Source organism: Mirounga angustirostris, unplaced genomic scaffold (genome assembly GCF_029215605.1).
Source record: "Mirounga angustirostris isolate CCGP_5_RB_7025 unplaced genomic scaffold, mMirAng1.0.hap1 SCAF_10, whole genome shotgun sequence".
Taxonomy (NCBI): Eukaryota; Metazoa; Chordata; class Mammalia; order Carnivora; family Phocidae; genus Mirounga; species Mirounga angustirostris.
This window is the reverse complement of record NW_026991718.1, coordinates 75,177,800-75,190,486: the sequence shown is the minus strand read 5'-3', so window position 1 is coordinate 75,190,486 and position 12,687 is coordinate 75,177,800. Positions and strand designations below refer to the sequence as shown.

At 38.9% G+C, this 12,687-nt stretch overlaps 1 protein-coding gene across 16 annotated transcripts in view; it reads right to left on the bottom strand.

The window, feature by feature from the left end:
* THADA (THADA armadillo repeat containing) overlaps positions 1-10,025 on the bottom strand; it is a 325,846-nt gene extending 315,821 nt beyond the window's left edge. For 12 of the 16 annotated variants that reach the window (XR_008506903.2, XM_045885094.3, XM_045885095.3 and 9 more), the window contains exons 1-7: positions 9,889-10,025; positions 7,571-7,670; positions 7,170-7,264; positions 6,114-6,244; positions 1,511-1,659; positions 1,368-1,400; positions 1,060-1,108 (exon numbers count right to left, since the gene is read on the bottom strand). Coding sequence is in view for 15 of the 16 variants with exons in the window: in XM_045885094.3 (XP_045741050.1) it covers positions 1,060-1,108; positions 1,368-1,400; positions 1,511-1,659; positions 6,114-6,244; positions 7,170-7,264; positions 7,571-7,646 (533 nt within the window). In the remaining variant the exon portion in view is untranslated. Of the gene's footprint in view, positions 1-1,059; positions 1,109-1,367; positions 1,401-1,510; positions 1,660-5,699; positions 5,764-6,113; positions 6,245-7,169; positions 7,265-7,570; positions 7,671-7,867; positions 7,942-8,119; positions 8,202-9,888 lie in introns of those variants that run through there. The other 4 variants (XM_054509896.2, XM_064572555.1, XM_064572554.1 and 1 more) reach the window with 4 other exon arrangements.
* Between the last annotated feature and the right edge of the window lie 2,662 nt (positions 10,026-12,687).

The following is a 12,687-nucleotide window of genomic DNA, read 5'->3' as shown; positions in this document are numbered from 1 at the left end:
TACAAAAACTTTGTCATCACCCTTGACCTCCCTCTTCCCTACTCTATCTGTAAGAAAATCCTGTTGGCCCTACTTTCAAAATATATCCAGAATCAGACCACCTCCACTGCTACTCCTGGCTTAAGTCACTCTCATCTCTCCCTTGGATTACTGCAATGGCCTCCTAACTGGTCTCCCAGCTTCTATCCTTGCCCCGCCCCCCTCAGTCTATTCTCAACACAGCAGAAAATAGGAAGACTGGCTACAAGTCTGTTGAAGAGTAAAAACCAGCAAATAACTGGCTTACCTCCAGAGAAGGTAAAACAACATGCACAGATAAGGCAGGAACACCATAGTGCAAACAAGAGAATCAGGTAAATATATGAACAATGAATGTCAAATGCCACAACCTCAGCTTTCTTCACTCCCTCAGCAACCAGAATATTAAGCCAATGGTTTGATTGCATGGTGAATCTGTTACCCATGCAAAAAGACCTGATGATATTGATATCAAAGGTTTTCCAAAGAAATAGCCTAGCTAAACAATAAAACCTGCAATCAACCCCACCCATATGCACAGATTCAAATCAACTCTCAGTGCCCCATCCTTAAATATGAGCGCTTGGCCAAAAATCACCAGACTTCTGACAAAAGCTTCTAGCAACGAATATAGTGACTGAAAGCATCAAACAGAAAAAAAGCAACTTAGAAGAAATAGGACTATGTAAAGATAAGAAACTATTTAAAAAAAACAAAACAAAATGCTACATTGATAGCCTCAGAAAGATAACAAGATATTTCATATTTCATTCATAAAATAAGAACAGGATGCTATAAGTAAGGAACACTCAGGGAGAAAGGAGCTCATTCTCACATTCTCCTAAGAATTTATTTGGTTTTTTCAATTAAATATCAAACCTCTAAAGAATAAATTTCAATAATCAGGTCTAATGTTAACAGAGAGGGATGGAATGAAGCAAGTTCTGGAAACTTTTTCTTAAACTTCCTTTGTACAAAGACAACACACAACCTCAGGCGTACAGGCACATCCCCATAAGCATCCAAACACGTAATACTTGCCTATTTTCTTCTGAGATTTCAATTAAACTCTTCTGCAGAAAATGAAGCACTGAAACCAAAAGAACACATAATGACAAAGCAGAACCTAAAACTGTAAACTTTAATGTCAGTATAGGAAAATACTTTAAGTTAGTGCTACCTATAATGGGATCACGGTACAGAAGTAGGAATTTAAAAGGAAGGGGCATGATGTACCTTAGTAATCTGCAAGACTCTACCCATTGCCAAGAAAGTGAAAAAGAACCAGTTCTAAAATGACTCATACAAGCAGTTACCCCCTCAGAATAAAATAAAATAACAGGACTTACCATTTTTAAGAAGATTATTAACTCCTGCTCTACCTGTGGGGATAAAAAAATTAACACTGGTAAGGAGCCCCAGGACCAAAATTAACATCATTTAAAAACAATGATGTAATGATAGAAAAAGTACTACACAAGAGCTGGCTTACCCAAGTCAAAGTTTTCCATACAGGAAGATATATTGTCAGTTACTTTCCTGTAAGAACATAGGTCAGTAGTATTCAATTCTTCCTGAAGACGAGAAGTAAAACTTTGTATAGCCTCAGTTAGAAAAAATTCAGGTAGGCCATTTAGTGAGCTGGAAAAAAACCCAAGTATTAAATATCTGACAACCATGTAGCAAGTGGATATATGAAGTGGGGAGAGAATCATACAAATGAAGGAATACTGAACTATGCCTTCAAAATACAGCCAGAAAATTTTAACTTCATGCCACAGTCATTGGAACTCCTTGCCTCCATCTTGCTCTCCGCCTCAAAAGAGTAGCCAGAGTGATATTATAAAAACACCATGTTAGTCTTTTGCCTAAAATCGTCCAACAATGTCCCTCTCAAATTAGACGCCATAGTGCTGACAATGACTTACAAGACTCTACACACTCTAACGCCACCATTATCTCTCCAGCCTCATCTTAATCCGTGTTCACTTAGCTCTAACTACATGGCCTCCCTTGTTGCGATGATATACCAAAGCCTTTGCTCTTGCCATTTACTCCACCTGACATGCTTCCCTCAAATAGACCCAATAACCATTCCCTCATCCCTTTCAGGTCAATCTCAAATATCACCTTATCAATGACATTTGAGCAAAGACATCTGAAGTGACCTCCATAAACTGTAACCGTCACCTCGTCCTTGGTGCTCCCATCCCCCACTCACTGTCTTATTTTTCTCCATAGCATTTATTTCATCTAATCCTAATTTACTATATATTAGGATATTATATATCCCAATTTATTTTGACTATTTTCAATCTTGGTCTTAGAACGTAACTTCCAGGGGTGCCCGGGTGGCTCAACTGGTCAAGCGTCCGACTCTTCATTTTGGCTCAGGTCATGATCTCAGGGTCATGGGGTCAAGTCCCGCACCAGGCTCCTCGTGGGGAGTCTGCTTGAGATTCTTTTTTTTTTTTTTTAAGATTTTATTTATTTATTTGACAGAGAGAGACACAGTGAGAGAAGGAACACAAGCAGGGGGAGTGGGAGAGGGAGAAGCAGGCTTCCCGCAGAGCAGGGAGCCTGATGTGGGGCTTGATGCCAGGATCCTGGGATCATGACCTGAGCCGAAGGCAGACGCTTAACAACTGAGCCACCCAGGCGCCCCTCTGCTTGAGATTCTCTCTCCCTCTCCCTCTGCCCCTCCTCCCCCCACCCCGCACTCTCACTCTCTCTCTCAAATAAATAAATCTTAAAAAAAAAAAAAAAAAAAAAGAATGTAACCTCCATTCTAAACTGTTTTATTCACTGTATCCTCAATGCCTAGAACACTTACTTGACATATAGTTAGATGGTCAATAAAAATTTACTTAATAGATAAATTCAATTAGCGTCAATTTTACTTCAATTAATCTAAATGAAAACCAGTAAGCGTTTTTAAAAAAATTTGACTGAACAGTTCTAACACTCTTCTGGAAGAAAAAGAATTTAGAAATAGGAATAGTCTGAAAAAGAAAAGTCACCAGAGGGGTGACTTACTCCAGCATATAATTAAACTACATTATCAAACTATAGTAAATAAAAGTGTGATGTTGGTGAGTAAACAAACAGACCTAAGTCTAAAACCAAATCTATGTTTATACAGGAACACAGAACATAATAAAATGGCATTCCACATATATAGGAAAGATGGACTATTCAAAAGTTTGGGGATAGGTGGTTCCCCAATATGGAAAAGAAAACTAAATTGGATCTCTAACTTACACTCCACTCAAAGCTTAGTTCCAGATGAAGTATTTTAAGAAAAGACAAGGAAGTAATTTTATATGCTTTTATAGTAGAGAAAGCATCCATAAGGAAGGCATGAAACTCAGAAATCTATATAAAGAAAAATACTAGTGGGTTTGATTACCAAGAAAAATTTTTTAATTTTTATAAAGCAAACACACCACAAAGAAAGTTTAAAGGCAAGTAATAAAACAAAGGAATATTTGGCACATAATCTATATAGAGCTCTTATACCCATGCCCTTCTTTATTGGCATGGGTATAAGAGAGGCTAAAGGTGTGAGAGTATTGCTTCCCAGCTATTCTTACAACCAGAAGGAGGGTATATGACCCAATCTTGACAACAAAAAGTGATAGGAAGTTTCCTGGGACCTTCTGCAAAATGTTTTTTCTCTCCAATAAAATGAGATGGAAAAGAGGAAATTTCCTTTTCTTTTTTTTTTTGGATGCTATCATGTCTGTATAAGGTGGCTGTAACTGCTACAGCCCCCTTGTAATTCTGAAAGAAGATACGGCCAACACATGGGAGAAAAATGGAAAACATCAAGATCTTTGATGACATTGTTGACTACTTCCCCAAATCCTAGAACTGGCCAGTATCTGATCACTTGCTTTTTGACACATTAAATAAATTTACTTAAATAAGAAAAAGAAAGGACACTCTAACAAGGAAACATACAAAAGATATATAATCACAAATAGTAAAACTCCACATATTAAAAAATGTTCAATCTCACTAGTAATCTTGGAAATGAGAAGTAAAACCTAGTATTATTTTTTTACCCATTAGAAATGGTTTAAAGATTATCCAGTGTTTGAAAGATATGAAGACACTGGCACTCTCATTCATTGTTAGTAGGAGTATCAACTGGAATAGCTTTGGGGGAGTACAGTTTAGCAATGGCTTTGGTCAAGAAATTCCACTTATAGGAATTTATCTCAGGGAAATACACATAACAATCATATATGTATTTAAGAATATCACTGCATCATTGTTGGAATAATGAAAACAAAACAAACTAAATATCAATGGAAAAGTGATTAAGTAATATGTAATGCAGTCCATAAAAATTTTGGTATATCCATATTATGGGAATATTTATAAGTGTAGGAAAATATAAGAACTTCTGGTGGGAACATAAAATAGTGCAGATGCTATGAAAAACAATATGGAGGTTCCTCAGGGAATTAAAAATAGAATTACCATATGATCCAGTAATCACATTTCTGGGTATATATCCAAAAGAACTGAAAGCAGGATCTCAAAGAGATATTTACAGACCCATGTTCATAGCAGCACTGTTCACAATACCAAGAGGAGGAAGCAACCCAGATGTCTATCAACAGATGAATGAATGAATACAATGTGGTACATATGGACAATGGAATGTAATTCAGCCTTAAAAAGGACAAAAATCCTGCCACATGCTACCACATGGATGAACCTTGAGAATATTATGCTAAGTAAAATAAGCCAATCAAAAAAAAAATAAATACAAATATTCCACTTATATGAGGTAACTAAAGTAATCAAATTCATAGAAACAGAAAGTAGAACTGTGGTAGCCAGGGGCTAGGGAGAGGAGGAAATGGGGATTTACTGCTTAATATTTACAGAGTTTCAGTTTTACAAGATGAAGAAACTCTGGAGATCCACTGCACAACAATGTAAATATACTTAACACTCAAAAATGGTTAAGATGGCAAATTTTATGTTGTATGTTTTTTCACACAAATAAAAAAAAAAAGAATAAGAACTATGCTGACATGAAAGTATCTCTAAGATATTCTTCAGTGAAAAAACAAGCTACAGAGCAATAAGTATAGTCCCAGGGCGCCTGGGTGGCTCAGTTGTTAAGCATCTGCCTTCAGCTCAGGTCATGATCCCAGGGTCCTCGGATCGAGTCCCACATCGGGCTCCCTGCTCCGCGGGAAGCCTGCTTCTCCCTCTCCTACTCCCCCTGCTTGTGTTCCCTCTCTGGCTGTGTCTCTCTCTGTCAAATCAATAAATAAAATCTTAAAAAAAATAAGTATAGTCCCATTTATGTAAAAAAATCAAAACTAAAATATAATATGATACACACACTAAACCCAAAGAAAAGGTCTAAAAAGATAGATACAAAAATGTTAAGTGGGGCGCCTGGGTGGCTCAGTTGGTTAAGCGACTGCCTTCGGCTCAGGTCATGATCCTGGAGTCCCTGGATCGAGTCCCGCATCGGGCTGCCTGCTCGGCGGGGAGTCTGCTTCTCCCTCTGACCCTCCCCCCTCTCATGTACTCGCTCTCTCTCATTCTCTCTCAAATAAATAAATAAAATCTTTAAAAAAAAAAAAATGTTAAGTGATGACCTTTACTAAAAAAAGTAAGATAAGCCAAAAAGAGTGAAACAGAAGGCTCACTTCTTATTTTGCTCACTTCTGTATTGCTTGAAGTCTTTACATCAAGCATATATTCCGGTATTACCTGTGTAATTAAAAATAGGTTTAAACTAAGAACAAATGGGGAAAACAGAAGAAAAAGAAATAGCAAGATGACAGATTAAACTTAACCAATAACTGCATTAATATAAATGGACTAAACCAGGAGTCAGCAAACTACAACCTATAGCCGGTTTTATTAAGGCCTCTGACCTAAAAAGCCCTCAACATTTTTAAAAAGTTGTCATAAGTAAACAAAGCAGAGACCATATAAATGAAATTGTTAGTGACGTATATCAGTTCAGTTTTACTAAACCAGGAGAACTTTAAATACTGGTTACTTTTGGTCAAATTGAACATTTATAATATTTAACTTCCTTTCCTTTTTTCCCTTACCTTGCCAAGACCTTCTTCAAGGGATTCTTTACAGTCAAAGAAAGATAAATGCCTGCTAAAATATCCAAACAACTTCGAATAGTGGGATCACATGCGCCATTTTTATCTGCCTTCTCCAGTAAAGGCACAATCTACAATCCAAAAAATTCAAAGTCATCGTAATTTTTTCTAATATCAAGTATATACAGCAAAGTAACATAGTTTCAAATACTCTTTAAAGTCTCAATTGTAACGTGTAATATTTTCTACACTGCATTGTTATGAATACCAATTTAAACACCTATTTTAGTATTTTTTAATCTTTTTAACCCATATCCCCAATTCTCAGTTTACCCTCCAGACCCACCTCTACTAAGAATTAGACTTGTTAATGGCTTAAGGTATAGGAATTCTGTAGCACTACTGAAAAACCAATCATATATTTAATTGCTTTCTAAAAAAATTATGCAAGTTCAAATGGTAAATCCTAATACTGAAATACTGGGAAGGACAATCTTTACATTTTAAATTAACTTTTAAATGTATCTGCTAAAAAGTTGTAAGGATTCAAATTAATAGAAATAATTTTTTGGGCGCCTGGGTGGCTCAGTTGGTTAAGCGACTGCCTTCGGCTCGGGTCATGATCCCAGAGTCCTGGGATCGAGTCCCACATCGGGCTCCCGGCTCAGCGGGGAGCCTGCTTCTCCCTTTGACCCTCCCCTCTCTCATGCTGTTTCTCTCTCGCTCGCTCTCTAATAAATAAATAAATAAAATCTTTAAAAAAAAAAAAGAAATAATTTTTTAAAATTTATGTCCACAAAAAAGGTATGCACAGCTGGCTCACTGTCCTATCTCTTTACAGCCCCAATGGTGGTGGAGGCCTACATATGGCTTCTACCAATACTCTGAATAAAATGAGATTAGACAACGAACAGAAAAGGAAAAAAAAAAAACCCTATTCTTTAATGATACATTGATATTAAATAATTGGGAGCCAAAAACCGTCAGTTAATTTTAAATGTCCATAATAGCATGATAATCTTCAAGATGTATCCATGAATATCAATGTAGTCTTACCTGTTTAACATAATGGATTTGTGACACTCCATCCGTGAGCTGTACACAATGTAACAGCAAAGAAGCCAGATTCTTTCCTTCCACATCAGCCAAAGCTAGAGAACACACACACACAAGTTTCTTTAAGGATATAACAATGTATGGATAGGAGTTTGCCTTTGCCTCTGTTATGCATTATGAAAAATCTAAGTATTTATAAACCAAAAAAAAAAAAAAAAGCAGGCAGAACTTGGTTTGAAGACAGAATTTTTAGGAAACCATTTTACATGCAAAACTGAATGTAAAGAACATGGAAAAATTAAATAGTAAGAGTTTGAACATCGTGTGATAGTGAGTCTCAGAGATACAAATACTCTGCAACCCAGAAAAGAAGCAAACAGATTAAGTCAGAAATCACTTACATCTCAAAGTTTCAAGGTCTTGATGGCAAATGGTCATTGCAGTTACTTGCATTTCTTTCTTCTTCTTTACACCCATTTTAAATAGAATTAATAGCAGTCACTGCAAAAAAGGAGAGTTTAAAGCATTGTCTAATTCAGGATTTCTGAACCTCAGCACTCCTGGCATTTGGGACCAGATAATTTTTTGCTATGCGGTGTCATTCTATGCATTGTAGGATGTTTAACACGTTCCTGGCATCTGCCCATTAGATGCCAATAGCATCCCCTCCCCCGCAAGTTATGACAACCAAAAAATACCTGCAGACAGTGCCAAATGTCTCCTGGAGAGCAAAGTGGCCCCAGGTTGAGAACCACTGATCTAAGAATTTCTGCTTCAAAAAAGAAAAACATCTTTTAAGCTCAACAAGAGTTTATTATTGTCTAAAGTTATTCTTACCTATTATGGCCCAGTCTTTGTATTTTAAAATACAGCCAACCTTCATTTTAGTAATAACAATAACCATAAAAAACCAGCATGATTGTTCCAAAAGTAAACTAGGCCCAACTAACCTCAGTGCCTTCCCGGTTAGCCAAAGGTGTGGAGAAAAGAGGACAGGACAAGTGCTACAGAGCAGCTGCTGTTGTTGGAGGACTGTCAGAAAAAGAGATGTGTTCTGTCTTGCTACAGAATTAGGAAAAGTCCGTGCAAGTTTCAGGGAGGCAGATCCCAGCTCAATGCAAAGGAAGAATTCTCCTGTCTAACTATGGGATGGACTGTCTTGTAAACGGAGAATTTCCCAACCCTGGAAGTATCCCAGCAGAAACAGAATGAACCCTTTGCATCTGGACTCCTTCAACAGCCTCACAACTGGTCTCCCCTCTTCTCCCTGGTTTCTGAGGAGTCCGCTCTTTTCATCGTCATCAGAGCAATCTTTTTAAAACTCTAATCAAATCTAATTACTCTCTTGCTTAAAACTTTCCGAGGGCTTCCAGTTACACTTAAAATAAAATCCAACTTGAGACATCGGCCCTCAAGGCCCAAGTAATCTGGTCCTGCCTTCCACTGCATTTCATCTCAAATCAATCTTCTAGTCACCATCTAAGGCACTTTGCTCTTCCTCATACATTTGCCTATTAATGCTTGTTCCACCAGATCTTTGCAAGATCTTTCCCCATCTTTCAGGTCTCTTCTCAAATAGCACCTCCTATGAGAAGCCTTCCATGACCACTCTATCTAAAATGCCACCATTCCCACTCACAGATCATTTCCATTACTTTATTTTCTTCATAGTACTACTACTACCTAAAATTGCAGTAACTTCTTTATTTGTATATTGTCTGTCTCCCCTAGTAATAAACTCCACGAAAGCAGCAACTTTAATCTGTTTTATCCACTGTTTTAATTCTCAATTCCAAAAACAGTACCTGGCATATATTCGGGGCTTAATAAATATTTGATGAATAAACAAATGAATAAATTAACAAACACTGTCAGAAATGTATGCCTTTAACAACAGAAAAGTGCACTACCTGGTATGTATATTCCATATCTAAGTGACAAGCTGGTCCTGACACTAAGAACCTATGGCCTAGCTGCAAAGTAAGAAATCGATACAGCGATGGAATGTGAAAAACCACTTAACAGAAAATGGTAATAAAAATGGACACAGCTATAATGGCAAGAAAAGGGAAGAATTTGAAAAGTGACATGCTTAGATCTAGGGTAATAATTGGGGATCACTTCCTAGCAGAGTGACCAATACACAAACTTAGTAAGGTTTAGAGACGGATAACTAGGGAGACTATTCTCTGGTGAATGGTGAGTAAGTTTACAGCAGGATTTGATCGTGGAACCCTCAAGACTACACAAAAATTGGTTCGGTGCTTAAGCGTGCTCAACGGGTGCCTAAACATTTGTCTTAATGAACTGGGCCTCCCCAATAGGGGAATATCCCGTGCCCACCCTACAACAACGCTCCAGAAGTGGCCAGAAGATGCTCAGCAAGCTGTACTCCTAAATCCCACTGGCTGTTTCCCTTTTGACCGCTGCTTCACTCCCACCTACACCTTTCTGGCTGACTCCCACAAACATTCTCTGGGTAATTTCCGAACCACGTGGAGTCCGGAGAGCCACAGGTGACCGGAAAAAGTGGCGAAAGTGCTGTCTCCGTGGAGACCTAAGCGACCGGAAATCTGTAGCACAACCGCCAAATTCTCGCGATAGCAAAGGACGAGAATTGGTGCGAATCGCCCAGCTGCCCTAGCAAAGTGGCGGAGCCGAACAGTGAAGAGTCGCGCGTTAGCGCGGGTCTGGCAGACAGGAAACCTGGGAGCCAAACCTCGTGCCCGTGAGCGTCTAAGAAGAGTCTCAGCCGTCTAGACGAGTACCGGAGCTGGTCTAGTTCTACGATGTCTCCGAGGCTCGCAACGTGGTCTGTTGACTACCGGTTCGGGGCGATGGGAGGGAAGCAAGGGGACCTGGAACTGGAGTCATCGCGAGAATTGAGCGACTGAGCTCTTCCAATAAGGAGTTCGGAGCGGTGGTGATGTCACCGGGAGCGGGTGTTAGCGAGTGGATTTGGGTAGACTTTAAAGTGTGTAGGGTGCTCAGCTTACAGCGCAGGGGTGCATCCAGCCGCGTGCAAGCTTACCGGCTTCATTCCCCTCAGGGAAGTCTAGACCTGGAGTACCTGGGAAGCACCTTTGCCTCAATCCAGACATTCCACCCTGCTCCCACGCAGCTTACCGAGCGCAGAGAAGGGGAGAAAATTGCCGGGAGGTGGGGTCATTGGGGCATTAAGCCGAAGCCACGCTAAGAGTTTTAACTAAAATAAGCGCCGAAATGAACGAACGTATGCCCGAGTGCTTTTGTTCGTTCAGCAAATAGTTCATGAGCGGTAACTGTCCGAGCGTTGCCAGCCGGTGGCCTTGAAAGTTATCCCCCATTCGGGATATGTATTTTACGCAGAAAATAAAAATCGTCAGATGATTCATTCCTTTAGAAAAATGAAATAACTAGGTGCCGAACACTACGCTAAGAGCTGAGACTTGGGGTGGGATGAGGGGGAGGGTGGTGAGATCCGGACAGAGAGACTAATGCTATGCAAGTTGGCCAGGGTGGCTGGAGCCAAGTGAGTTAAGAGGGTAGGATGTAGGGAATGGGAGTTAGATGAGGTCAAGCAATGAGGATTGCTCATTATAAGGACTTTTACTGTCTGACATGGGGAGTCATTTTGAGCAGAAGAGTAATAGGGTTATTTACATTTCAAAAGAATCAGTGGAGATACTTTGTAGTGGAAGCTGGAAGACCAGTGCGTGAGGAAGCTATTCTTGTAAACTAGGCTAGCAAGGTGCTAGTGGCTCAGCCCAGGGTGGTAGCAATGGAAAGAGTGAGGAATGGACAGATTCTGGATTATGATCTGGAAGTAAGCTAACAGGTTTTTCTGAAGGATAAGATATGGGGTATGAAGAAAGAGGAGTCAAAGATGATCCCAAGATTTCTGGCTTGAGCAAGGAGGGGAGGTAAAATTGCCATTTATAGTGATGGGGCAAAAATTTGGAGTGGATTTGAATGGGTTTAAAACAGACTAGGAGAGGAAATGGCAAGATCAAGTAGAAACAAATCTAGTACTTCTATTACACAGGGTCAAATAAATGGAGCAGTAACTCTGGGAATTAGAGGCAATGAAGGTTTGGGTTTTAAAGATTCAAATAGTAACATGTTTAGAGAAGGTATCTTTTTGTTTTTGTAACCACCTGGCCCTACCAGCTTGAAACCACTTTAAATTCTCTGCTTGAGGTTTTCTAGAACACACTATGAATTTGGGCCGTGAACTTTTTTTAAGTAGCTATTTATTTTATTTGTAAAAATGCATTCAAGGGAATTTTTAAAGAATCCGTAATCCTTAGTATATAAAAGTGTAAAAACACTTAAATGACCTCTTATTGTAAAAGTGGACTACATAAAATCATGAAAAATAATCAATATATCCATGTTTTGTTCAGTATAGTTTAGCTTTGGAAATACGTACCTGTTGAGGCAGCATTTTCCCCTCAATTAGGGAATGGATTTTTTAATACTTATTTAATGACACATTTTCATACGTAATGATTTTAAAATCTTTGACATTTGGAATGACATTTGAATAATTAAAATTTGATCTCTGAAAACCACAAAAAAGGGCTTTAGTTGCCTACTCATTTAATACTTGTTCATAAAAGTCTCTCTATAAGCCAAACTTCGTACTGATCCAGGGTAAGTTTCTCCTGTAAGTATTGTTTTGCATAACCGAAAAGCATGATATAGTCTGTCAGTTTTATAGTCCCATTACCTCCTAAAAAAAATACAGTTTGTGGAAATCTGCCAGCAATACATGATGATTTACATAAAGAATCCCTCATAAAAAGCCTTATTTCATAGTTCCATGTCTAAAATGAAGTCCAAGGGCGCCTGGGTGTATCAGTCGGGTAAGCGACTGCCTTTGGCTCAGGTCATGGTCTCAGGGTCCTGGGATCAAGTCCCGCATCGGACTCCCTGCTCATCGGAGAGTCTATTTCTGTCTACTTCTCCCTCTCCCTCTGCCTGCTATTCTGCCTGCTTGTGCTGTCTCTGTCAAATAAATAAATAAAATCTTAAAAAATAAATAAAATAAAATGAAGTCCAAAAGCATATTCTAGAGCTATGAATAAGAACATTGTGTCATTTTTTTAATATAAGATGAAATTTTGTTACTTGTTAATAAATTTATTTGTTAATATGTTTGCCCCCAGTCAATGAAAAGAAAGCAAAGTTCTTGTTATTTATCTTGCTGCATAATAAATTAACCCCAAAACTTAGTGTATTAAAACACTACATTTTTACTCTCTCACAGTTTCTATGGGTCAAATTTAGCAGCCTTGTATGTGGCTGAGTGCTTTTGGCCAGGAGTCTCTCATGAGCCTGCAGTCATTGGAAGATCTGGCTGAGGTGGGAGGAACCACTTCCAAGATGACTTAACCCAGAGGCTCTGGTTGTTGACAGGAGGCCTCAATTCCTTCCATGTGGGCTTCTCCACAGGCTGCTTAAACATTCTCACAGCATGGGGGTAAGTCCTTCCCCAGAATGAGCACATGAGACAGCCAAGTAGAAGCTTTTTTTT